The sequence below is a fragment of the Eretmochelys imbricata genome, chromosome 17 (genome assembly GCF_965152235.1).
Source record: "Eretmochelys imbricata isolate rEreImb1 chromosome 17, rEreImb1.hap1, whole genome shotgun sequence".
In the NCBI taxonomy this organism is placed as follows: Eukaryota; Metazoa; Chordata; order Testudines; family Cheloniidae; genus Eretmochelys; species Eretmochelys imbricata.
The window spans coordinates 25,145,246-25,171,874 of NC_135588.1; the positions used below are offsets into that span (position 1 = coordinate 25,145,246).

Below are 26,629 nucleotides of genomic sequence, written 5' to 3' on the forward strand. Positions count from 1 at the left end.
CAGGGTCTCTCCCAGATGTCCTTGCCTGGAGAGCGTCTCTGTCTTTGTCCTGATGTCTCAGGGTCTTCTCTCAGGCATCTCTGCCCCCTTTTTATCAGGGTTCGCTCTCCCAGGCCGCTGCAGAGCTTCCCAGTCCTGTCCCTGCTTGAGCAGGGTTTCTCCCCAGTCTTTTCACCTGGGGAGTGTCACAGCCTCTCAGTCCTCTGTCACCCTTCTAATCCTAGTAAGCAACTGACCTGCTCAGGCCCTTCAGCTCCTTTGGCTCTGATTGGCTGCTTCCCTGCAACCTTTCTAGGCAGGCCTGGAGGACCTACCTTTACTGCTCTTCTTTTGGGCAGGGTGTAATAGGATTGCAAGCAGAGAGCCTGAAAGGGCCCAGTACACCCTGTCACAGTGAGATAGAACAACTAATAAAACGGTGATAACAAACGGCCAGGCAGAGCTCTGCTGTGAACTGAGGGGAATAGGGAGTTCTACATTTATAACCCAGTCCAAAGGTCCTTTCTGCGAACAACTTCACAGACTACAGGGCAGACACACTCTGGAAACAGCAGCATAATGGGGTCTTGTACCCTTGGGAGCTTCAGAGACAGAAGCTAGAGTATGTGAGCCCCAAACCCACTCCTATTGTGATTCTGACTCCATGTCATATTTTTGGCTGGCTTGCAGGTATAACTGGTAGGCAGCAGCACTACACTTGAGAAATGATCCAGTCATAAGGCTCAGGTGGAGGCAATCACTTTTAGTAGCAACAGACTTGGTTTCTACAAAGAACTGTATCACTGCCAACAACTAGCATTTCTCAAGGACCTACCTGCTTACTCATTCAGTTAAACAGAACTTCTGCAATGTCACCATCCTGTGACCTCTAACATCATCCCCCTCACACAGTAGAAAAGAGAACTTATCAGATCAGTTACTAATATAGCCCAGAGATTTGCTGCTTGCTCACTAATCACTATAGAAATAACAAGTGCTCCTACATCCAGTCTCTCAGATGGTTTCACAGCCTGCCCAGCAGGGATGATGGAATGATTGTCCATGGCTTTTAGGCTTCGGCAACAAATCTCTAAATGTGGCCAGCAGTGAGTGCTGCTGGTAAAGAGAACTGCCATGTGGTCAGGAAAAAGGATTCCTCAAGTGTCGTCAGAACCATTCGGGCTAGAATTAACTCTTGGCAATTTGATCAAACATCTCATTTCTATTGCACAGTCCTCACTGTAAACGTACAGCAGGCAGGATCGCAGGGGGTATGACGTGACTCTGACAGTGCAGAGATGCCACTGCCCATCAGCATTCTGCATGCATGCTCTCACCTTGGCTGCGCATCTGTGCTCCTACTGTAACCCCAGCACTCATGGACCTGGGGCCTCCAGCTTTCCCCAACTTGATGGGTCTGAAAGGAGGGGATTGTTGGTACCAAACCCTAGGGGTTGCTGGAAAGGAAGGGGAGGGGCTTGTTTGCACCTATCTTTGGTGATATATGAAACTTCACTTAGGCACTACCCTAGAGGAAACAGGGTGCTACCGAAGCCAGGGCCTGAGTGCCCCTCAAGGCTTTGGGAGGCTCTCTGAATCTCTCCCGTGAGCAAGTGAAAGCCAGAGCTTTACCTCATACCAAACATGGATGGAGTTCTCTAAAACACTGCTTGGACATCAGCACCAGCCATTTTGGTGGGGTGTGCCTCTGGCTCTAGTTTGGAGCACCAGATGGGATCCAGAGGCAGACATCACCTTACAGGGAAGATGCCCCTTTTACTGGGGCCAGTAGGGATGCAAGAGAAGAGTATGGAGGCTGGGCATCCTAGAGACACTGACAACTGCAGTGGGAGGCACTTGCAAAGCCTGAAGGGGCTGGAGCTGAGACTCCTGCTGCACAAGGTGCTTTTAGAAGAGAGGCTGCTGCACCCAGCCAGGCCTGGTGCCAGTGGAGCCGCTGGGAACACAATGCTCATGGCTGCTGCACGGTGGAGGAAGAGGTGCTGATCAGGTCCTGGGGGAGGCTCTCACGTGCTTCCTGCATCCGGCGCCGTGCCCTCTGGAATGCCTCTACAATAGAGCATCCAAGAATGGGCTCAGCACCCACTGACACTCCTGCTAAGGCAGTCTGTCGGGGGAGGGGAGGGATGGGGGCCTGTCTGGCTAACACAGTCGCTCTCTCTCTGGCTGGCTATGACAAACTCTCCCATCCACAAAGCATGAGACCCTGGGTGCTCTCTCTACCTTCCTTCCCCTCCTACCATGACTACACCTCAGCACCCCACAGCCAGCCTGCACGAAATAAATGCCGACTACTTACTTGTAAGTGGTGTTCTTTGAGGTGGACTTGGCACATTCACACTCTTGGAACTTGTGTGGACCAGTGCAGCATGAGGGTAGAACCTTCCGGAAGCAGTGCCTGTTAGGGTGCCCACGGGCCCTTCCCTGCTGCAGTACTCAAGTGCACTCTGAGAAAATGGGTATAAAAGGGCATAGCCCCCCGATGCCAAACTCAGTTGCTTCCACTGCTGAAGCGTAATACCAAGATACTTCAATTTGGACTCCGCAGTAGTAAGGAATGTGAATATGCAGAATCCATCTAGAAGAACTCTGGTTACAAGTAAGTAATCTTCCTTTCTCCTTTGTGTGTCCTCTGCATATTCCCACTCTTGGGATAATCCGGTAAGCAGTACAGTAGATTGGAAGGAGGGATGTGGAGTCTTAATTAAACAGAGACTGGAGCACTGCTTTAATGAACATCAGACCTGTGAGCCAAATTCAATGCATAATGTGTGGTCAATGTCCTCCATGTAGCAGCTTTGCATATTTCAGTAAGAGGAATATGTTTAGCAAATGCCATAGAAGCTGCCGCAGCTCTAGAAGAATGAACTCTAGGCCTCTACAATGCTCTTCAATTTGCTGGCTAACCCATCTAGATAGGGACTGGGATGAAATGGCCTTACTCTTGCAGTTACATACATACGAAAAACAATCTGGAAGAGGACCTAAAGCTTTTAATTCTACCCAGATCTGATCCCAAAGCACCAGATGATACGACTGAGGTAGGGATCTGAGATATGTAAAGAGGTGATTAATTCTTTCTTAGTGAACTCACTGGGTCTTAGGTGCTGGAGATCCTGCTTGCTGGGGATCCTCCTCACTCAACGTCCTGTTTCAGTTTCTTCTTGGGAGAGCAATGCAATACGGGTAGCCATCTGTCTCGGATGGTGTAGACCAGGGGTCTCAAACTCAATTTGCCTTAGGGCCAGTGCCAGTAGTCAAATCCTCCCAGCATGCCAATAATGTCATTCATGCTGCCCAGAACCTGCACCCGCAAACTCCGCCCCCCACCTGCCTAAGGCTCTGGGAGGGAGTTGGGGGGGGGGGGGAGAGTTCTGGGGTAAGGGATTGGGGTGCAGGCTCTGGGAGGGAGTTTGGGTGCAGAAGGGGTGAGAGGATCTGGGGTGCAGGCTCTGGGCTGGGGGTGCAGCAGGAGGGGATGGGGTTGCAAGCTCTGGGAGGGTGGAAGGAGGAGGGGGTGCAGGCTCTGGGAGGGAGTTTGGGGTTGGGATGGGGTGTGTGGGAAGAGGGGAGCGATGCAGGCTCTGGGAGGGGGTTAGGGGGTGCAGCGCTTACCTGGGGCTCCAAGGTGGGGCAGGCCGGCGGGGCCTCTGTGTGCTACTGCCCCAGGCACTGCCCCCGCAGCTTCCCATTGGCTGCAGGGGCGCTCGGGGTGGGGGCAGCATGCAGAGGTACAGCCCTGCCCCAGGGCCACAGGGAAGGGCCGGCAGCCACATGGAGCAAGCAGCAGGAAGCTGCTCAGTTCCACGGGGCTGCCGGTGGTGGGTGGGGCCCCAAGCCATTGTAAATCGCCCAGGGGACACGTAGGGCCAAGGGAGAGATCCAGCCCCAAAACTGCTGGAGCCCCGCGGGCCACACTGGGGAGATTCTCGGGCTGCAGATGGCACATGGACCGGGAGTTTGAGACCCCTGGTGTAGACACAACAATCCTGAAACTTGGCAGGGGGTTAGACTAGGTGACTGTTGGGGTCCCTTCTAACTCTATCATTCTCTGAATATAGCTGGATCTGAGAGAAGATGCAGGTCTGAGTGATTCTGTGCTGTGACTCTGATCGTATGCTGTTGAGCTGCCATGCTTGGATCCGATGGTCTTTTCTTCAGGTTTGAGTAACTGGAACAATCCAGAGATCTAACATTGCTAGATCTCAGATCCACATCTGAATGGTCTGAAGACTTACCTGATGCATGCTTAAATTTAGTCTCTCTTTTTCTGTGGACCAAAGTAGTAGGTTCCAGTAAGTCATCTGAATACTTTGGATGTCTGTCTGGTAGCAGTCCCAAGGGAGATCTTAGAAGTTTTGGGGCCAGATCTGAGGACTGGGGTCCAGTAAGATCAGTCAGCCTGGAACTGAACCGCATCATCAAGGCCAAAGACTTAGTTATTGCCATTTTCTTAGATCCAGATGTATTCGGTGCTGATTCCAGTTTCCTATCCTTGGATAGTTCTAAAGGATCCGAAAATAAGAAGCTTGACTGACAAGGCCTCTTTGTAATAGAAGAGCCTGAAGTCCATTTTGTTTCTCCTTGTAGGCCCAAAGTGTGAATGTGCTACAGGTAGCAAAAACATGTTGGTGAATGATTCTTACCTCAGCATTTTAGACAATGAACATGGATGCCAGGAAGACCACTGGCAAGACACGCAGCTTTTGAACCCTTGTTTCTTCACGCTAGGATCCACCATATTGAAAATATATAAAGATTTTCTTATCTAACTAACCTATAATTTACTCAAAAAACTACTAATGATAAAAACTAATTATGAGCACTAACAGTCTATGAACCTAGGAGACCCAAAGAGGTTCACGTCCTTTTGCGGCTGTGGTTGGATGGAGGACTGAGGTGGCAACCAGTATCACTCCCCTTTTAGACCCAAACTCTCAGAGCACGCTTGAGTGGGGGAGAGGGCACATGGGCACCCTAATGGGCACTGCTACTTACTGTCTTGCTGCACCCTCGGCACAAGTCCAAAGATTGGGAATATACAGAGGACACTTGAACAGCCATTCTCAGCACTGGGGGTTCTATCTGCTCCGACTTCAACAGCATATGACAGGGAGCAGTCTCCTCTTGGGAGTTGGTGTCAGAACAGCTAGTCATGCTGGGTCCCAGGTGCTGGTAGGCCCTGGATAGACAATTCTCTAGCTTTGCTAGCTCAGACAAACTCCATCCTGCCACTTTCTTGACATTCCTTTGCCATTTCCAGCAACTCCCTGTCTCATGGTTTAACCTCTGCCCTGCTGGAGTCAGGCACAAGGAGCCTGCAGGGAGGAGGGGAGATGCAGGGGGAGGGTCAGAGGGGCCCTCTGGAGAATGACAGCTTCTTCACTCCTTATGCAAGGAGCAAGCTGAGCTGTGGGTTCTCCACATGGTAGAGACTGACAGGAAAGAGCCTCACCCAGGACATTGTAGAAGGAGCTCTGCTGGCTGAAGCCCCCAAGTCGGTCCAGCACGCTCTGCATGCGCTTCCTCAGGGCACTGGACTCCAGGAAGGCTCTGCACGGAAGCACAAACATCAGGTCAGGGCTGGGCAGGAGCCACTGGCGCACAAGCTGGAGGTAAGGCAGCACTTACTTGGACTGCTGCAGGCAGTGGAGCCGGAACGTGACGCTCCCTGTCGTCTCTGTGCGGAAGCCAAAGCGGCTCAGGCACTCTCCCTGCGGGGAAAGCACAAGTCAGAGCAGCCCTTGTCTGCAGTCACTAGTGCCAGGCTGACCACCAGGGAGAGTAAGCATGGCCCCTGCAAGAGGGGTAGCGACAGGGTGGGTGCATGGAGTCTCCTTTCCCTGCAGCAGGTCACAAGCACTAAGATCAGACACCCCTGTGTGGTGCTGAGAAGGGCACATAGAGTTCCAGGCCATGCTGGGGCAGGGCTCACTGCTTAGGGCTCCTGATTCCAGCCTCCTACTGAGTCCACCTTGTTTGTTCCCCCACAAACTGCTGAGAGTCTCCAGAGCACATGGGCATCTTGCTTGCCTCTCCCCACAATGAGTCCCATCTCCAGGGAGCAAGCTCAGCTACAGCACAGCTCCATTTCTCAAGGGGAATTGCACCTGCTTTTCTACACATGCAAGGGAATTTAGTGCTGGTGAAAGGAAAGATGCAGGATCAACAGCCACTCTGCAGAGAGCAAGCCCAGAACATGCCAGGGCAGTGCAAGCCTCCTATAGACACCCCATGGTAATGCACCCATGCCCTGGAAAACAAAGTTCAGTCTCCGTGGCCCATTTGATCCTGTTCAGACAGCCAACGAACAGGCTCATGATGGTTCTGGCAATGCCCACTGGGCAGCAGGCTGGAATCTGGTCCAAGTAGCCCCAAGCGTTTCCTGTGAGAGGAGCAGAATCTGACTCAGAGTGAGTGGCACAAGCCCCGAAGCTGAACTCACCTTGAAGGTTCCTGGCACCCTGATGTAGGTCATGTCCTCCAATTCAGGGGACCCACCAATGAAAAACCTCCTCAGCTCAGAGACCGTCCCCAGCTCAATGGGTCGCCAGGTGGGGGCTGTCAGGGTGTGGAACCCTGTTCCAGGAGGACGAGGCCAGTTAGAAAGGTAATGTCCACAAACCCGTTGAAAAATCACAAGGGAGGAAGGTAGGGAGGAAGGACAGATGTCCACTGATTCCCTCCCCCCACAAACAGGCTGGAATAGATCATGTGAGACAGACCTCCCCACCCTGCTCTCACACAGCTAACAATGGAGATACCACATGTGACAGAGCCTACCCTTGCCCCCCCACGCACACACAGCTAACAATGGAGATACCATATGCACTTAATAACTCAGGCCCCTCAGACCAAGCCAAGCTTTGCATTTTCCTGACTAGAACAGTTATATTTCCCTGTTCAACATGAGGGAAATGACCTGTGTTTCTGTAGGGCCTTCTGCCCATGGGCCTCAGTGGCAAACAGCCCCCTGTGGGGTAGGGAAGGGTAACTCCCCTCGTATGGAGGGCGGGGAGGGTGAGTAATAGAAGTATTTTATCAGGGCTGGCTGCCTGATGTTACCAAGGGAACAGCCAGACAAAACAAAGGTCATCTCTGCCTCTTGCTCCCCAGCAGCAGCACTGAATGCCCACGTGACTCCTTCTCACTGTTTCAGAGAAGGCCCACTGTGCCCCCTCAATGCACAGTAGGGGAAATCCTTTCCCAGTGCCTGATGATCAGCTGAGCCCCAGGCCCAGGAGGAGCTGGTCATCTGGGGAGGCTTTACCTGGAGCTGCTGGCAGCACCACAGAGCCATAACCTTCAACACGATGCCTCTGCCAATAATCCAGTGAGAGAACCTCAAAATAGATCACAGGCCACTGCGGAAGAGAACCTAAAAGGAGGGACAGCAATGTCAAATGAGCCAACGAGAGCTCTGCTGGCCACAGAGAACTGAGCACGCAGGACCTTGCTAACAGAAATGTCCTATCCCTGCATATTCCCTGGCAAGGGAAGCGACTGTTCGCCAGACGCCCCAGGTCCATGCGGCATGGGAAGAATGTTTGCCAGATACAAAATTTTGCTCCTCTCTGGGTGAGGGAGAACCTAGGTGCAGGGCTGTCTGCATCAGGCTGTGCAGTGCCTACGGTGTAATGCCCCTGGCAGATTCTGGCAAACAAGGCTTGAGCAGCAAGGGACTCACCTTCTGACTCATCCTCTTGGGTGAAAAACATCTCCAGAGTAAAGGGGTAAGAGAAGTATGCCACATTGTCCTGGGAAAGGGGAACAAGAATGAGATGAGAGGGCAGAGATCAGACCCTGGGCAGGGTCACCAGCATCATGCAGCACATGGCAAGGGCTTGAGAAAACCAGCTGTGTGGGATGAGGATCCTGCTGGGGATTGACCCAGGCCAAGATCAGTCATAAAAGAGGGCATTCAATGTGCTCCCAGCACTGGAAAATCCCCAAGATAATGCCAGGCCTGAGACCTCTACCCACTGAGCTGTATGAGGGACCCCTGTAACACCTCCCACTGTAACACTCCACACACAGAGCCAGAGTGGGCACATGGAGTTCCTCGCAAGCGGTAGGAAGCCCCATCAGCCTACAAAACCACACCATCAAAAAGTGCCCTATTTTGCCCCTTACCCTGCCCAGGGTCTTGGTGGCACAGGTCTGCGTCACCCCAGAGAGCTGCTGGAATGCTGGGCTCGACCAACCTGGCAGAAGAAGAGGAGGCCGTGAGGGGAATGACTAGTGTTGTAAGAAAAGCAGCATGGGCTGTCCTGGAGCAGCTGAGAGGATTGTTAGTCCTCTCCCACTGAGCTCCCCTTAGGCACTTTGTTGCCCTCTCACCTTTCCAGCTGTGTCTCCTGGGAGAGCCCCCAAATTGGGAACTTCGGCGCCAACTTAACTCAGATTTAAGGATCAAACTTACTTAAATCTGACCTGAAAACAGAATGTAGGCAAGGCCTGTATCCCCAGAGAGACAGACAGCCAACTGGGCTATAATCCCATAGAGAGGAGGGACAAGGGCTATAGCCTCACAGAGACAAAAAGCCAAGGGTTTAAAACAAGGCAAGACAAATTAACCCACTAACACTGACCAAAGCCTGCTGGGCAGGCTGCAGAGTGATGCAGCACAAAGCTGAGAGCATCCTGCACACATGACTCCAACCTACAGCGACCCTAGGGCCAGTGGCCTGCCTCTCTCAGCCTCAGGAAAGCAGGATTGATGGCTCACTGTTATTGGAGCACATGGAAACTGGACACCACCAGGCAGCAAGATCTGAGTGGGCCCCAGGGCTGAAGGGGAAGAGGTGTCAAGCTCTGCTCTCTACAGTTTGCTCAGGAGGGGGCTCAGGGAGCCTACATGGCCACAACACTGCAAAGGGTAATCCACTGATCAGCGTGTGTTACATGTCCTTGTGAACCAGGGACACCTTGGTGCTGACTGGCCAAGAGCATAAGGGGTGCATGGGGTTTTAACGGGTTCACCTGGGTCTGACATCTGTATAATAGCTAGCTAAATGGAGGCATATTAGCTCTTTACTGAGAGCCTGTAGCCCACTGGTCATCATAATCACTGTAAAATGTTTATAAGGATGTTATTTAAAAAGCTATGCGTCTATACTGAAAACTATGCTTTTAAGATATGTAAGTTAAGCAGGTCACCACAAGATGATAAACCAATTCTGGTCAGGCAGGGGGTAGTACACACTTATCTCCCTGGCTGTTCATTGTGCATCTAACAGCATAAGTCTATTTTCACACAGAGTCACCTGCTAATCAAGTTTGTGAAGTCAAGAGATCACAACCTACAGGATGGAACACATAGCAGCAGGGTGTCCTGTTTATGATTAAGATCAAAGAAACAGTCTGGTACATCAGGACAGTGCAGAGAGACACACGGTATCCTTCACTGAGCAGACAAGCTGAGAGTGTGACTTTTTTTTAAGAAAAAGGGATCACAGCCTGCCTGGCTGAAAAATGCTGATGAGCAACTCGAAGACATGACAGTACCTAGTTAAATAAGTCTAGGTTCCAGAATGTGTATTGTGATTTTTTTTTTTTTTACTTGTAACCATTTCTTTCTAATATTTCTACTTGCTATCACTTAAATCTCTACACTTTGTTAAATAAACTTTTACTTGTTTTCACTATACTCATATCGAAGTGCTGTGTGTTAAATAGAGCAGTGAACTGAAGGAAAACTGGTAAACTACTGTGTACTGCTTCTTTGGGAACAGCAGATCTGTGAATCCTGAGAGTGTCCAGGACTAGGGGCTGGTCACTCTAGGGGAATGCTCGGAGGAGTTGGGGGTTGCTAACCTGGAGAGAGACAGCAGGAGGGGACTGCTTGTGTTGGGAAGCTGTCCCCCAGCTGGCACAGATAAGGCTTCTTCACACTAAAGTTAGGTGGTAGTAAGCTGCCTCACAACCACAGGTACCCCCAGATGCATCAAGCTTGGCTCAAGCCATAGAGACTCATGCTCTGAAGGTGTCTGGTTCAATCCCCGGTGCCAGCCAAAATGGTGGCCAACACATTGCTTGCTTGCTTGCTGCTATGCTTGCTTTTAGGAAGGACTGATCTGCTGGACCCTATAGCAGAGCAGAGTTCCTAATGCTGCAGTGTGGCAGGGACACTGGCTCAGGAACCAGACCACGGCTACTCACGGCTGGGCAGCTCCAGGAAGAAATGAACATAGAGACGGTCATACTCGTAGCCCTGGGCTGAAACTGAGATGAAAAGACAATGACAATGGTGTCTCCTAACCACAGCCCAAGCCCTCCAGAAACCCTCATTTGCACAGGCTGGGACAGTCCCATAGAGGGTTCCCGAAGGTCCCAGTAAGGAGAGGAGATTACTGCGGATGGTGGGGATGAGCCAGGGTCTTCTCAAAGGGGACTTCCTTGTGTGACTGCAACACCCCTCCCCACCAGCAGCATACTAGCCTAGGAGGTTCTATGCAAAGTTCTGTTCTTTGCTATGGTCTCCATTACTGCCGTTGCACACCTATATGGCTAAAGGCACCCTCCAATATGCAAACACTGCTCCTGGGATTAGTCAGCAGAGATGTGGGGCACTGGCAGGGAATCAGCTCACATCCTTCCCAACAGACAAAGCACTTCTGACCTAGACTGAACTGTCGACCTGAGTCTCCGGGTCTCTGCTGAGTGCAGGGCCCTACATAGCAGCATGCTGCCCCCTTACCAGAGTGAGAATCTATAATAGGCACTCACCTATCTCTCCATTCACAAACAGCCGAAGTGCACCAGGGAGAGTCTATGACAGAGAGAACACAGGCAGAATGGTGAGAAGCAGCTCAGCAATAGCTGATTGATCACTGTGCGCTCGCTTCCCTAGAGAACCCTGCCCTAAGCCAGAGCATCACTGCAGGACACTTCATAGTCACTTACACTAAAAGCCCCAGCCAGGGGATTCTCTCTGCCGGTCATAGGGAGACAAGACTCCCTGGGGTAATGTCCTGGCTTCCCACAGGATCCAGCCAAGATTTCCAAAAGCAACCAGCCAATCTGGGTGCCCACCTCAACTTTCCTTGGAGAGTTCAACCCTCTCTAAAACCAGTCCCCTTACAGCATTTCAAGCTGGTCACAGTCACTAGCACTCAGGAAATCCCGGCTCTCGTCCCTTCCACTCAAGCCTGCCTGTAAAAACGAGCCAGAAGTTTTGCTGAAGCAGAGAAAACATTTGGTTCCCACTCAGCTCAAACACGTGCCACCCACCTGGGGCTGAGACCAAGCAGAAGAGATTCCAAAAAAATGAGCAATAAACATGAGACTGAAAATAGGGGCTTTCAATAGAACACCCTAGGCTCTAGCTGAGCCTTCCACAGCTCTGAGAGCGCAATGGCAGCTGATTCCCAGAACAAAGTGGTGTTCCTTTTGTCTCACAGAACCTAATTCCAAAGCCTACAAAGAGTTCAGTCCCACAGAGACTACAACTCTCAGCAGGCAGTGGGGCATTTGGATCCTGGCAGCTCTGTCTTGGACCAAGGCATGCTGGACTGGTAGTCTCTACAGGCCAAGTATCCATATAAAAGGTAAGGGCTGCTACAATCAACTCCACTTCATGCAAGTCAGCAGACAGAGATCACAGCGCTGCGAGTTGCCAGCATGCTGCCCAAGCCAAGCAATCTTTGGATGCCCTGGCACAATGGCATCCATGCTAAGATCAGGAGAAAATTCAGATACAACGTCCGTGCCCCTTCAGCCATAGCTGTAACCAAGGACATGTCTACACTAGAAATGTAAGTCGACCTATGTTAAATCAACTTACAGCCACTGCAGTAATTACTGTGGTGGTTCTTGTCCACACTACCCTCTTTCTGTTGGTGGTGCGTGTCCTCACCAGGAGCACTTCTCACCAACCTAAGAGGGGCAGTGTGGGGGGCTGAGAACCTGGGCTCTCAGCTTCCCACTGGGAGCCCAGCTGCCCACAGGGCTTCCAGCCCCCTGCCAGCTGTCCCTTCCCCCACTCTCAGCTCCCTGCTCCCCTCTGGGAGCCCAGCTGCCCCCCACCCGCTCTGGATTCCCTGCTCCCGGCTGTCTGGACTCTTGGTTCTGCGCTCCCTGCCGGGAGCCTGGCTGCCAGATGCCCAGGCTCTCAGCTCTATGCTCCCCGCCTTGAGACCAAGTGTCTGCCATCCTCCCAGTGGGGAGCCTCAGTACAGTGGGGACCAGGGAGCCGGGACCCCAAGAGCAGCCCGGTTCCAAGCAGGGAGCCTGAGCAGCAGCCCACCAGAGAGGGTGGAGCCCGGAGGCATCCGGGCTATAGTTGGAACCCCCTACCCACCCTGAGGTGACAGCCTGGCTTTCTTGTCAATTTCACGGCTCCAGCATGACACAAAAATGACAGTCAACAGCCAATGTAAGTTGCAGTGTCTATATGCAAAAAGAAAAGGAGTACTTGTGGCACCTTAGAGACTAACAAATTTATTTGAGCATAAGCTTTCATGAGCTACAGCTCACTTCATCGGATGTAATGAAAATACAGTGAATGCATCCAATGAAGTGAGCTGCAGCTCACGAAAGCTCATGCTCAAATAAATTGGTTAGTCTCTAAGGTGCCACAAGTCCTCCTTTTCTTTTTGCGAATATAGACTAACACAGCTGCTACTCTGAAAAGTGTCTATGTGGACACTGTTTCCCTAACAGCAACAAAAGCCCTACGCCTTTCGTGGAAATGGAGTTATTAGGTCAGTGTACTATAGGGCACTTACATCAGTGGAAGCAAGGCTTAGTGTGTACACTGAAATAATTAGATCAACGTAAGCTGCCTTATATTGACCTAACTCTGTAGGGTAGACCAGGGCCAAGACTGCCCCATGAGACTTGGGGTCACCATTCTCCAAAGGCAATTTATTAACAATTCTGGCCTCAGGTCACTGATTAATTCATTCTTACCACATCTGTTACTCACCATCTCAAAGTCTGAGCCAACAAGGCCATTGAGATATTCCTTGTGCCGACTATACAACTAAAGAAAAACAGTGGATTAGAAAAAGTCCATCATGCAGCAATCATTTCAACTTCCAATTACGTTACAGAGAACAGCCCCAAACTAGGAGACGTATGAGAAAAACGGCATGAGACAACCAGGACCCAGATAAAGAAAACCAGATAAAGAAGCCAGTGCTGCAGAAGTATCTGAAAGGGTGACAGAGTTCCTCAGTTGGGTGCAGCCCATGTGGGAACAAGTGACAGGGTGAAGATACCTACAACAATCCAGTGTTTTTAGGGACCTGGGAAATCAGCTAGAGATGGGCTGGACGTATGAACTTCTCCGCTTTCTGGTGCCTGACAATAGAGGCCATCTGACTCAAGTGCTGAAGGTGTGGAAAGGAGTTTCAGATTCTTGGCATAACGGAATCCCCCCTGAAGTGAGATTGCCTCTTGAATTACAGTCTCTCTACATTAGCAGATAGGGCACCAACCCCTATGCTTAAACAGCAAGGCTGATGATTAGGCAGGCTACAAATTAGGTGGGGAAAAGGGAAAGGAGCAGGCAACTAGGAGCTGCAAATGGGGGAGTTTTGTGCTCAGACTTTTGGGAAACTGAAAGATTACTACATCTCTGCTACCATTTGGAAATAGAGACTACGACGCACACGTACATAAAATTTTACCTGCTTTAACCTCTCAATAACTCATTATTTTTTCTTAGCTAATAAACTTAAGTTAGTTTACTAAAGAATTGGCTACCAGCGTTGTTTTTGGTGTAGGATGCAAATCAACATGGGTGAGTGAGTGGTCTCTTGGGACTGGGAGTAACCTGAAATATTTGTGATTTTTTTGTGTAAGTGACCATCTATCACACAGTCCAGCTTGCCTGGGTGGCAAGATAGACTGGAGGGTCTATGGGGACTGTCTGTGACTCCATTATAAAACTACGGTGGTATTTTAGGAATGCACATTTTGTACTGAGTTGGTGAAATCTAATTATGGAACATACCACCTACTTTTGACAGTTTGTCCTGAGGTAGGCACTCATGGTAATGAGCCTCCAGACAGTGTGACAAGGGGTACGGAACAGCTTCCATATGAGGAGAAATTAAAAAGACTGGGACTGTTCATCTTGGAAAAGAGACAACTAAGGGGGGAATATGACAGATGCCTATAAAATCATGAGTGGTGTGGAGAACGTGAATAAGGAAGCGTTATTTACCCCTTCATATAACACAAGAACCGGGGGTAACTCAATGAATTAGTAGTGAGCAGGTTTAAAATAAATAGAAGAAAGTCCTTCTTCACACAACGCACAGTCAACCTGTATAACTCATTGCCAGTGGATGATGTGAAGGCCAAAAGTATAACTGGGTTCAAAAAGTTCAAGATAAATTGCTGGTGGACAGGTTCATCAATGGCTATTAGCCAAGATGATCAGGGATGCAACACCTGACTCCAGGTGTCCCTAAATCTCCCAGAAGCGGGGACTGGACAACAGGGGATGAACATTGCCCTGTTCTGTTCATTTCCTCTGAAGCATCTGGCACTGGCCACTGTCGGAAGACAGGATACTGGGCTAGAAGGACAATTGGTCTGATCCAGTATGGCCATTCTTGTTAATATTTACTGTACTTCCATGATAATCCAGAAGGGGGAGTTAACCTGAAACTGAAAGTTAAGAATAAGAGTTCAAAATGAAACATTCATGCACTTAAACATCTTACACACACATGCAAGGAGCACAACAACTCTGCAAATGGAAAGAATGACCCAACACTTATATGAGATTGGTGCGTGGAAGAGGGCTAATTTAGCTGGATAAGAGGTTGAGGAAAGCAGCAGGAAGAGCTGGTAAAGGTTGCATCAGCTGCCTAGAGTGCAGGAACACGTCCATCATTTATAACTCTAGTTTGCAATCTGCGTGTTTTCTTAGCTCCTGAGTTACTACTGGACCCCAAGACAGCAGCAGTCCCCAGAGGGTGTCCCCATCTGTGCTCTGCTAGAAAAACATCCTTTCCCTCCAGATACATGACTTTACTACTGTCCAGGCCTTACTCCCCTCCAGACTGGGCTGAGGCAATGGGCTCCACAGCAAGACCATTCAGAAAATGAAGCTAGTGCAAAATGTGCCTGCCTGCTTATCAAGCTGTGTCAGAGCACATGAGAGCTGTGCTTCGAGGCCTTCTGTAGGCATCTCAGTGGAACTCAGGGTGCTGGAATTAGCCTAGCTTAAGATCTGGTTACCTGAGAGACCAGCTGTCAGTGTGATGCGGCACAGTTACAGTCAGTGAAGGGTTTGATCTGGAGCTGCCTCCATTTGAACAGGAGGGAGCTAGAGGCAGGGCGTTTTCTGGGAAGGTCTCTCCACTTCAGAAACAGTTTGTGATGGAATCAGTCTCTTGAGCTGAGTCCCCAAGGGCCTTAGCCAAAGCTGATCCTTACATCTCTGAACATGCGCTGCTCCCGCTCCTCCTCCTCTCGCTGCACCTGGGCTGAGGCATTCTCAATGGTGTATCTCCACAGCTCCCGCTTCTCGCCATCCAGCTCAATCCTGCACATCCCCAGAGCACCATGGGCAAGATTCAGAACAGGACAGGCAGTGCTCGCAGCAGCTATACCACCCCTAAGGCTGAGGTGATGGCTCCAGGAGCAGCCATGCCCCACCACACACACTCTGGGGGCTTGCCCAGCAAGGGATCATTAAAGAAACCCCCAGGATGTCCCTACTCCTACATTTCCTACATGCCCATGGGGGTAACTGCCTGCTCAAGAGGCTCAGCAGATCCCATGATGTATCAGAGAGGAGCATGCTATGATCCTGCCTGGGGAGTTCCGGAGCCCATGCTTCCCATTCTACGTGCTAGGTTTCAGGGTCCCCCATTCCACAGTATATAAGGTAACCCTGGGAAAAGTGATTTCAGCCCCTCTGCACCAATCCCACCTGCAGCACTAGCCCCACACTGCCTTGCTCACCTGTAAGCACCTTTAGTGCCCGTGAAATCAGGCTTCACTGTAATCACCCCATTGCCATCCACCTTGACTGTGCAAAGAACGTGTTCGTACTCCCTGTGGCCGAGCCTGAGGGGAGAGACCATAAAACAGACACCCAGTTTTAACCGAGTCCATGCGCACTGCTGCCAGTGGACTTATGGCCCTGCCTGTGGACGTGGGGGATGGGAAACAAACCCAGTCATACCCCCACTGATCAGAATAAGAAGGTTGGGGTGGGGGGACAGTATAACGCTTCCCACTGAGATAAGGGATAGAAGGCAACAGCAGCTGGAATTGCTGATGATCTCGGAATTCTCCTCCTGGGACTGGTGCCAAGGGATTGTGGTTTCATAAGGGAGTGGGAGAGACGGGTTTTCCATCCAGGTCACCAGATTATTCCGAGTCTTTACTTACATCCCATATGGTCCCAAGTCTCCCATGATGTACATGGTCTGAACAGGGGTGTTGATGACGTGGTTATTCTTAATAAATTCTTCTGACGGCTCCCAGGTGATGACTCGGGACTTCAGAACACTTCCTTCTCTGCCAAGGAAGCCACAGCACAGTATTACCCATGCTCTTCAAGGTGCCAGGTACAAAATCCCACAACGCCAGTGCAATACAGCCCCAACAAAGAGGATAACATGCATGGTGGGATCCACACACTGGGGCACCAGAGCAAGGAGCCACAATCCCAGGCTCCAGAAGCCAGACCCTTGGGGGCACCCATGCTGAAATCCACACCACCAGCTTCCCCGGGCAGGGGTACTCAAACTCCCCAGGCACAGGTGCTGGCAATCTTGCATTAGTGAGTTCTGAGGCGGGGCTTAAGTGAGCTCTGAGCTCTTCTCTGCACTTACGTTGGTCTGTGGTCCTGCCTTCTTCTCCTTAAATTGGCCATCCTCTCTGCCAGGAACGAAGGCGCCTCCTGTTCTGAGCTGGTCACTTTCTGACAGTGCTGGAAGAGAGGGCAGGGAGTGGAACTATTACAGTTATAGACAGAGCCTCTCCTTCCCCTTGGAAAGGCCGGGGCATTCACACCACAAGAGATTTCTCCTTCCCCTTTCCTAGCTGCAGGCAGACCTGACTTCAGTCCTGGAACAGGCACATACATGTGTCCACAGCCACACATGCACACAAAGCACCCTTCTCAGCTGATCCAAAGTCAAAGTGAATGTGGGAGGGCCTTTGACTGGCTCCCCTCTTAGGGGAGAGCCCAGTTCCTGATCTTAGCCATAAAAGTGCTATCGATCCATCCTCCATTCTTTGAACAGGGCACATTTGAGACTCTACGTGTTATGGCAGCGGCCATTATAACAGGGAACAAACAGTGGAGTTTGGACTCTTGACAGCTTTCTCTAGACTTTCAACGTGCATCTTTCTGAAAGGCCCAGAACTCAGCCTGGAGTTGGGACAGTGGCTGGAGGTGTCTTGCATGAAAATGTATTATGCTGCCCTTGAGCTGGCCTCTCACAATCCTCATCTTCAGTTCCTTGAGCCCACCACCTGGTAACGTATCCCTCTTTCCTAAAGACTGAAGACCTGGCCATGTGGAGAGCTACCACTGCACAGACAGCAGCAGCTTAGGCACAATTAAGAGCAGGTACCTCCTCCAGGTTGGTGAATCGGTCATGATCCGTGTAAGTGAAGATGCGGTAGTTCTTCCGGCCTCCTGACTTCTCCAGCTTCAGTATCTCCTGGTGGTACTGCCGGTCCAAGGGGGTCTGACAGGCTGACTCATGTTGGTACAGATCCACCTCAAACTGAGAACAGCACAGAGAAATATAAGGGCTGCTTTGGCATAAAACATATCGCAGAGATCAGAGACAGGAAGGGCCTTTAGGCTGGGATTCTTAAAGGATCCTCAGGGAGCTAAGTTCCTTTTAAAATCCCAACCTCCAGCCTTACTTCCAACCTAGTCAGAGATTCATAGAATGCAAGCCCAGAAGGGTCTACTGGGATCACCTGGCCTGATCTCCTGCACAACACAGGCCAGAGATCTTCTCCAAATAATTCCTGTTTGAACTAGAGCATACCTAGTCCATCCTTCAGGGGCTGACATGAGTTTAATAGATTCCAAGACCAGAAGGGACTGTCTAGTCTGACCTCCTGTATAACACAGGCTAGAGACTTGCCTCATAGTACTTCCTAGAGCAGAGCTTTTAATAAAACATCCAATTTTGATTTAAAAATGGTCAGCGATGGAGAATCCACCACGACCCTTGGTGAATTGTTCCAGTAGTTAATGACCCTCACTGTTAAATATGAACACCTTATTTCCAGTTTGAATTTGTCTAGCTTCAACTTCCAGCCATTGGATCATGTTATACCTTCTCTGCTAGACTGAAGAGCCCATTATAGTCTGTTCTTCATGAAGGTACTTACAGACTTTCTCTTTGTTAGACAAAATAAATTGAGCTCCTTGAGTCTATAACTATAAGGAATGTTTTCTAATAATCTTTTATGGCTCTTCTCTGATCCCTCTCCAATTTACTAACATTCTTCCTGAATTATGGACACCAGAACTGGACGCAGTACTCCAGTAACAGTTACATCAGTGTCAAATACAGAGATAGAAGAACTTCTCTATTCTATTGGGGGGAGGGATAGCTCAGTGGTTTGAGCATTGGCCTGCTAAACCCAGGGTTGTGAGCTCAATCCTTGAGGGGGTCATTTAGGGATCTGGGGCAAAAATAGGGGATTGGTCCTGCTTTGGGGGGGTTGGACTAGATGACCTCCTGAGGTCCCTTCCAACCCTGATATTCTACGATTCCTACTCAAGATTCCTACTTATGCATCCAAGAATCGCATTACCCCTGTTGCCCAAAACATTGCACCGGGAGTTTAAGAGATTATCAATCCCCACCCCCAAACCTTTTTCAGAGTCACTGCTTCCCAGGATAGTGTCCCCTATCCTGTAAGTATACACTATATTTTTTGTTCCCTAGATGTATACATTTATGTTTAGCTGCATTAAAACACATATTGTCTGCTTGTGCCCAGCTTACCAAGCAGTCCTCTTTACTATTTCTCACTCCCCCAATTTGGGTGTCATCTGCAAACTTTGCAGTGATGGTTTTGTTTTCTTCCACATCACTGATAAAGATGTTAAATAGTGTGTGCCTGGGGTCACACACAATCAGTGACAGAAATACAAACAAAACCCACTTAGTATCTGTAGCTCAGTCTTGACCTTTAACCCCCCACCCCCCATGACATGTCCACTCCCTCCTGGGCTTGGTCTGGTTTCATTATTAGTGTGCACCAAAAGATCCAGCATCCCCCACTCCCCTGGGGTGTGATTCCGCAGTGTGACACACCTCCCTGCCAGGTAGTGGTGCTCTGCATTTAGCCTCCATTTTCCCTGTCAGGTTTCATCCTGTCACTCCTTGTTATATGCCCACTTTTTTGGGGTGGTCCTTACAAATTTTATATTGGGAGTACTTGAGGCCTGATCCTGCAGATACATGAGTAACCTGACTCATGCAGGGCATCCCATTGATATCAGTGGGACTACTTGCTTGAGTAAAGCTGCTCATGTGTTTTTGCAGGATTGGCCTTTAGGTAGGTCTGGTGCTTTACTTTCTAAAATCAGACAGACTGCATAAAATCTCTGTAGTATTAAATTGGGGGCCTCCTCCAGTTGGAGGGTGAAGATTGAGTTGGAGCCTGTAGTGGGCAGTCACCCCGCTCCAGTCAGAAAGGGGGTTAAAAGCAGCCAAGGGAGGCTGCTTGGATAGTCAGCCCCAGGTGTGGTTGCACCCAATTAGGGCACAGCTGGCCCTGATAAAAGGGCAGGCTGAGCAAGTGAAAGATTCTTGCTCCAGCTGGGGAGCAGAGAGGACCAAGCTGCCTGGGAGATCAAGCCGGGTACATGAGGCAGACCAGGGCTAGGGAAGGATAGGCAGAGCTGAGGAGCTCTGTGGCCTGGGGAGTCCCCAGGCTGAGGCCTTGCTAAAGGCCAGGGGAGGTACTAGGGCTGCAGGGAGGCAGCTGGGGCTAGAAAGGCAGCAGGTCCAACCCCTTTTCTGGTGGCCATTACAGACTGCAGTTTGCCCCTGAGAAAAGGGGCTAGATGATGACTGGCAGTAGTCACTGAGGCAAGGTGGGTATAAGGGATTGGGGCCCCTCTGGGGGGGAGACCCAGAGTGTGGGGGCACTGCTGTGGGGCAGCACCCCAAGATAAGGGGCACTGGGGTCTGGGAGTGATGTGGGGCCTGAAGGACTACAAGTGGTGGAGATTTAGAGAAAGCAGATACCAGTAGGAAGACACCAGCCAGCAGGAGGCACTTGGAGGCTGGAATCAAACTAATTCCTGCATGATCAGCAAGAAGTGCTGTGCTGGTGTGTCAGCACTCTGCTACAGAGCCCTTTTAATAAAACACAGTTCCAAACAGGATGAGATCAGTATGGAATGTAAGGGCTACACAGCAATTGGTTAACATTCAAGGGAATTCACTGTGGCTAAATATGTAAATAGAGGGTGGTCACTTGCACTAGTTGCAAGGAAACATTAAAGATTTTCTGCACACATTGACACACAAGATTTCATGGAAATCAAACTGCATTCTTATTGTTTTGCTTCTTCCAAAAAATCTTTTGCCTCTAAATTGGTCTGTAAATAATAAACCTGCCAGAATGACCATGTTTGCTTTTAATGTGATATTGGAGTAATTAGTGTTATTTTAATTTTTTTATGAGACGTAAGCCCTAAATCAGCAACTACTTACACATATGACTACCAATGGACCACTCAAGTGTGTAAAGCTACTCACATGCATAACTGTTTGCAGGATTAGGGTTTAAGATTGCTGTGGTTGTAGCTATGGGGCCACAGATTGCTATTCCCGGAGCTGGATCCTGGACAGACAGTAACCATAATGCTGTTTCTCTCTCTTGGTTCAGAGTCACTTCCGCAGCTTTTATGAGTACTGTCTGGATGAGATGGCACAGGAAAGCAGCTGGGATAATTCTAGATCAGAAACATGCTGCATTTTCTCCTCGTGTTTCAAGACTACAGTCGCCACATGAGGTTAGAGAACACAGACCCCTTTTGAATTGTATCAGCGAGTGCCATATCTAAGGGTATGTCTAACCTTAGAGTTTTTGCACTGTAAGTTTCACCGGTGATAGGGAACCAATGAAAGTAAAGTGCTGGTTTGTGTACTCATTCAATTCCTCAGCTGTCAGAGTGTTTACACTACCAGCACTTCCATCGCCTGAGAACAGTGCTGTAGGGCAGCTATCCCACAGTGAAGCTCTCTCTATAGGTCTTGTGGGAAGCAGGGGGTGAGCAGAAGGCATTCTGGGTCCCTGCTCAGTGCCCCATGCTGCCTTGCTTCACGTCTCAGGAGCTCCATTACTTCCTGGTTTCTTCATAGGAGGTTTTAAAAAAAAAAAAAAATGCTGTCTGGCTGCTTTCCCCGCCACATTTACAAACAAAGGGAAAAGGCGCTTCAAAGCGCTTCCCAGGGCTTACAGGGGAGAGGGGGAGGTCCGTGTGTCAGAGCAGTGGAGATGCTGGCCAGAGTGCTCACTTTTTGGGAGACAGGCCAGTTCTTGCTTACAGACAGCCCCCCAACCTGAAGCAAATATTCACCAGCAACCACAAAACAAAAACACTAACCCAGGAACCTATCCTTGCAACAAAGCCCGTTGCCAACCCTGCCCACATATCTATTCAAGGGACACCATCATAGGACCTAATCACATCAGCCACACTATCAGAGGCTCATTCACTTGCACCTCTCTACCAATGTGATATATGCCATCATGTGCCAGCAATACCCTTCTGCCATGTACATTGGCCAAACTGGACAGTCTTGACATCTGATTTGTGTCCATTTATTCTTTTGCATAAAGAATTATAACATTCAAAAAAACAGTTGGAGAACACTTCAACCTCCCTGGACACTCAATTACAGACCTAAAAGTTGCAATTATTCAACAAAAAAAATCAAAAACAGACAAATGAGAAACTGCAGAACTGGAATTTATTTGCAAACTGGACATCATTAAGTTAGGCTTGAATAAAGTTTGGGAGTGGATGGATCATTACACAAACTAAAAACTATTTCCCCATGCTAATTTTCCCCCTACTGTTACTCTCACCTTCTTGTCAACTGTTTGAAATGGGCCATCGTGATTATCACTAAGAGGTTTTTTTTCTCCTGCTGATAATAGCCCACCTTAATCAATTACTCTCGTTAGAGTTGGTATGGCAACCCCCATTTTTCGTGGTCTCTGTGCATATATATATCTTCCCACTGTATTTTCCACTGCATGCATTTGATGAAGTGAGCTGTAGCTCATGAAAGCTTATGCTCAAATAAATTTGTTAGTCTCTAAGGTGCCACAAGTACTCCTCGTTCTTTTTGCTAATACAGACTAACACGGCTACCACTCTAAAACTTTTGAAACTATGGGATATCCTCTGGAGGCCAAAGGGCGTTTACACTGCTAGAACGTGTCTTCACTTTCATAGCAGTGCAAAAAGAACAGCAGAAGAGTTGTACGCCTCTTGTGAAGGTGGTTTTCTTTTTGTGGTGAAACTTCTGAGTTTCACAGCAAAAAATCATTAACTAGTTTAGACGCTCCCATGGTTTTAGTGCAAAAAGGGGACTTTTGGGGCTTTAAAGGGTAAGTGTAGCCATACCCTAAGTGGAACAGGCCCTCCCTTTCTCTTTGGGATCTGGAGATGAAGCCAGGGCCCCTTGCATTAGTTCCAACAGGGTACTACACTACCCAGCTGTGAAATTCTGAGTATTATCTGCCACTCAAAGGGTCACTCCCAGCCTTCCATTTGCTCACCTGGCTGAAGAGTTTTTCTTGCCAGCCAATCACTGCCTTCTCTTCATCATCAGGACAATAGCCACCTGAAAGACAAAAGGGTGCTGGTCACTTCTTCACACCTGTGCCTCTTTCCCCCCCAGCAAAGAGCACTGTGCAGCACAACAGTCCTGCCAGCATCCTCTCTTCTGTTTCAACAGCAGGACCTGGAATCCAGAAGCTAGCAGCCTTGCTATACATGGGATTCCCAAGTCACCTGCACCTAATGAACAAGAAGTTTGACACTCAGCTTCCTGCAGGCCTTCGTGAGGGATAGTGCAGCCATTAGCATCAATGGCAGCAGTGGGGGGGCAAAAATATTATACCACCAGCCCCTCCCAGGATTGGGGAATGAATGAGTGGACTAGATCTGCAAGGGGAGAGTAGAAGTGACACAGACAGGTCAGAGTCTTTCCTTAGCTGTGTTACAAACACTAGCTTAGATAATCAGTTCTCAAGTTATAGGCCACTGAAAACTAAGTAGTTACTGTACCAGCTCCTTCTCATCTTTGCCAGATGCATTAAAGAAGCTACAAATGCAACTCCTTACAAGTCCTATCCTAATATCATTTTTCCAGGTAAGCAATTGCTGTAGCTGTAACAGGGATGTTAAGAGATAGCAGATGGAGGTGGGCAGAAAACTGTTTGATAGTGGATGGTAGGGAAAGCGTCCCCATGGTTCATGCTATTGAAGTGTTTAGGAACCCCCAACTTAGTTATTCCAAGGGAATTTACTTTTCCTCATTTATGATTTGCTTTCTACAGGTCTCTGGGTTGAGAAGTAAAAACCAACCAGGGGGTTTCACTTCACATCTGCTCAATAAGCAGCAGCAACCAAGAATTAACAGAATGTTAGGAACCATTAAGAGACGGATAAGACAGAAAATATCAGCATGCCACTATATAAATTCATGGTATGCCCACATTTTGAATACTGTGTGCAGTTCTAGTTGCCTCGTCTCAAAAGAGATATACTAGAAGTGGAAAAGGTATACAGACGGGCAACAAAAATGACTAAGGGTATGGAATAGCTTCCCTATGACAAGAGATCTAAAAGACTGGGATTTTTCAGCTTGGAAAAGAGATGAGTAAGGGGGAATATGACAGAGGTCTATAAAACAAGGTAGTGAAAATGAGTAAGGAAGCGTTATTTACCCCTTCACATAACACAAGAACCGGGCTTCACCTAATGAAATTAATAGGCAGCAGGTTTAAAATAAACACACGACCCACACTCAACCTGTGGAAATTGTTGCCCAGGAGTGTTGTGAAGGCCATAATTATAATGGGGTTCAAAAAAGAATTAGATAAATTCATGGAAGATAAGTCTATTAGCCAAGATGGTCAGGGATGCAACCCCATCTCTAGCCTCTTACTCCCAGGGCTCCTGTACAGTGGCAGAAACCTGAGATGGCCATTGCGAGGTGGGTCCGCACCAGAACAGGCGCTGGCCATGAGACACCTACTTGCCGCTGGGTGGGAGCTGAAGGCGGCCAGGCTAACGAGCTCCTTCCCCTGCCGGCCAGCGGGCTGCTGGAGCTGCTGCAGGAGCAGGCTGGTGGAAGTGACCCTCTGGATGTGAGCCCTGGCAGGGGAGAGGAAAAGGCAGTGGTCACCCGGCGGCCAGGGAGCGCAGAGGCAGCTACTGTCTGCTGCCAGCGGCGAGAGGGGCCGCCTGCCCCAGGGGCGAAGATCCCGGGGCTCTGCCGGGGGGAGCAGGGGCCGCCCGCCTGGGCCCCACCCCAGGGCCCCAACCCGCTGTGCGGCAGCAGCGCCGCGCGGGGGCCGGGCCGGGCCGGGCCGGGCCCGGCTCCCCCCCAGCCTAGGGCTCGCTCCCCCACTCCTGAGGGTCAGGCCCCGCCCCGGAGAGCCCGGCCGGGCCCTGACCGGATGCGCAGGTTCCGCACGGGGTCGCGGGACCGATACACCGCCCCGCCGGTGTCCGAGCTCCAGCCCGCCTCCTCCATGGGCCCGCGGCGCGCCGGGTCTGCGCGTCCCGCCGTAAAGCGCGTCTGCGTCACCATGGAGATGGGCGGGGCTTCCCACGTGCCCGCCCATGCGCATGCGCGGGGTCTGTCTCCCAGGTGAGCGTCTCCTGGCTGGGCAGGAGCCGGCGCTCGCTGCGGGCGGAGCTGTGCCCCTAGTTCAGTGGGGAGGGCTGCCCCGCCCCCCCTTGGTCTTGACCCCCCTTGGTCCTACCCCTAGCCAGACTCTGATAAAGGATCAGCCACACCCGCATCATCTCACAGCTGGGGAAACTGAGGCAGAGAGGGGGACGTGGCTTAGCCAAAGTCACTTAGCAACCCAGTGGCATAGGTGCTGGAATTATGGGTGATGAGGGTGGAACAAGTTTCAGAGTAACAGCCGTGTTAGTCTGTATTCGCAAAAAGAAAAGGAGGACTTGTGGCACCTTAGGGACTAACCAATTTATTTGAGCATGAGCTTTCGTGAGCTACAGCTCACTTCATCGGATGCATACTGTGGAAAGTGTAGAAGATCTTTTTATACACACAAAGCATGAAAAAATACCACTCCCCACCCCACTCTCCTGCTGGCAATAGCTTATGTAAAGTGATCACTCTCCTTACAATGTGTGTGATAATCAAGGTGGGCCATTTCCAGCACAAATCCAGGGTTTAACAAGAATGTCAGGGGGGGGGAGGAAAAAACAAGGGGAAATAGGTTTGAATAGAGACTGGGAGAGGCTAAGTCATTATGCAAGGTAACCTAAGTTAATTGTATCCAATTTGCAAATGAATTCCAATTCAACAGTCTCTCGCTGGAGTCTGGATTTGAAGTTTTTTTGTTGTAATATTGCAACTTTCATGTCTGTAATCGCGTGACCAGAGAGATTGAAGTGTTCTCCGACTGGTTTATGAATGTTATAATTCTTGACATCTGATTTGTGTCCATTTATTCTTTTACGTAGAGACTGTCCAGTTTGACCAATGTACATGGCAGAGGGGCATTGCTGGCACATGATGGCATATATCACATTGGTGGATGTGCAGGTGAACGAGCCTCTGATAGTGTGGCTGATGTTATTAGGCCCTGTGATGGTGTCCCATGAATAGATATGTGGGCACGACCCCCTGCGGCTGTTAAACATGCACACTGTCTTACAGGGACCGTGAGTGGGCAGTATATTGCCAAATGGTTGCTGGCTCTACGGGCAGAAAACATTAAAGCAGAGGTGTTAAAGAAACCCATAGTCTGGGTAGCTGGATTACATCTGGCTGGCACCCCACACAAATGTGAAGCCAGCCCAGGTAAAACCCAACATCAGGTGTTTCAGGCGGCTAACCCCAACCAGATAAAGGAGGGGACACTGGTGTGGTTTTTGGATGGAAGTTGTAGGTATCGGGGGGATATAAAACTGCAGGCTTAGCTGTTGTGGGAATCAGAGGAAATGAGAGAGTCAGCACCGTTGGTTTCTCATTAGAAGCAAGGTCAGCTCAGGAGGCAGAACTGGCAGCCTTGCTAACAGCTTTAAATGAAGTGGATCCCAAATTTGAGCCAGAATGTTGGGTAGAGGTAGATTCAGATGATGTATTTCGTGGGGCCACATTAATGCTGAGATGGTGGGCAGATAATCATGTCAGGGCAACAGACGGCTCCACAATCAAGCATGCTACCTGGTGGAAGCGAGTGGAGGAGCTGAGTCACTGTTTTACACGGATCAGTGTGGTAAAGGTGAAGGCATACAAGAAAACAGGACCCCAAGCAAAGAGAAATAATCTGGCCAACGCAGAGGCCAAGCGGGCTGCAACAGAGGCACCCCATGGCCCTGGGAGCCAGAAGAGAATGTGCCTATAGCCGTGATAAAAGAAGCAGGATGGATACAGATCGGGGAGGG

General features: G+C 49.8%; 1 protein-coding gene across 2 annotated transcripts; it reads right to left on the reverse strand.

Annotated features, from left to right (window-relative positions):
• Window positions 1-727: 727 nt before the first annotated feature.
• On the reverse strand, window positions 728-24,782 carry MKS1 (MKS transition zone complex subunit 1). 2 transcript variants are annotated; one of them, XM_077836335.1, is made up of 18 exons: window positions 24,661-24,781; window positions 24,240-24,358; window positions 22,756-22,820; window positions 17,553-17,708; window positions 16,806-16,903; window positions 16,360-16,488; window positions 15,928-16,032; window positions 15,397-15,505; window positions 12,929-12,985; window positions 10,729-10,771; window positions 10,162-10,224; window positions 8,134-8,204; window positions 7,688-7,757; window positions 7,271-7,378; window positions 6,446-6,579; window positions 5,632-5,714; window positions 5,456-5,553; window positions 728-2,049 (listed from the first exon to the last, which is right to left on the reverse strand). In XM_077836335.1, the coding sequence occupies exons 1-18, from the start codon at window positions 24,738-24,740 to the stop codon at window positions 1,952-1,954; spliced, it is 1,686 nt and encodes a 561-aa protein (XP_077692461.1). In that variant the 5' UTR covers window positions 24,741-24,781; the 3' UTR covers window positions 728-1,951. The 2 variants fall into 2 exon arrangements, with proteins under 2 accessions (XP_077692461.1, XP_077692460.1); XM_077836334.1 differs by having other exon boundaries at window positions 728-5,553; window positions 24,661-24,782.
• Between the last annotated feature and the right edge of the window lie 1,847 nt (window positions 24,783-26,629).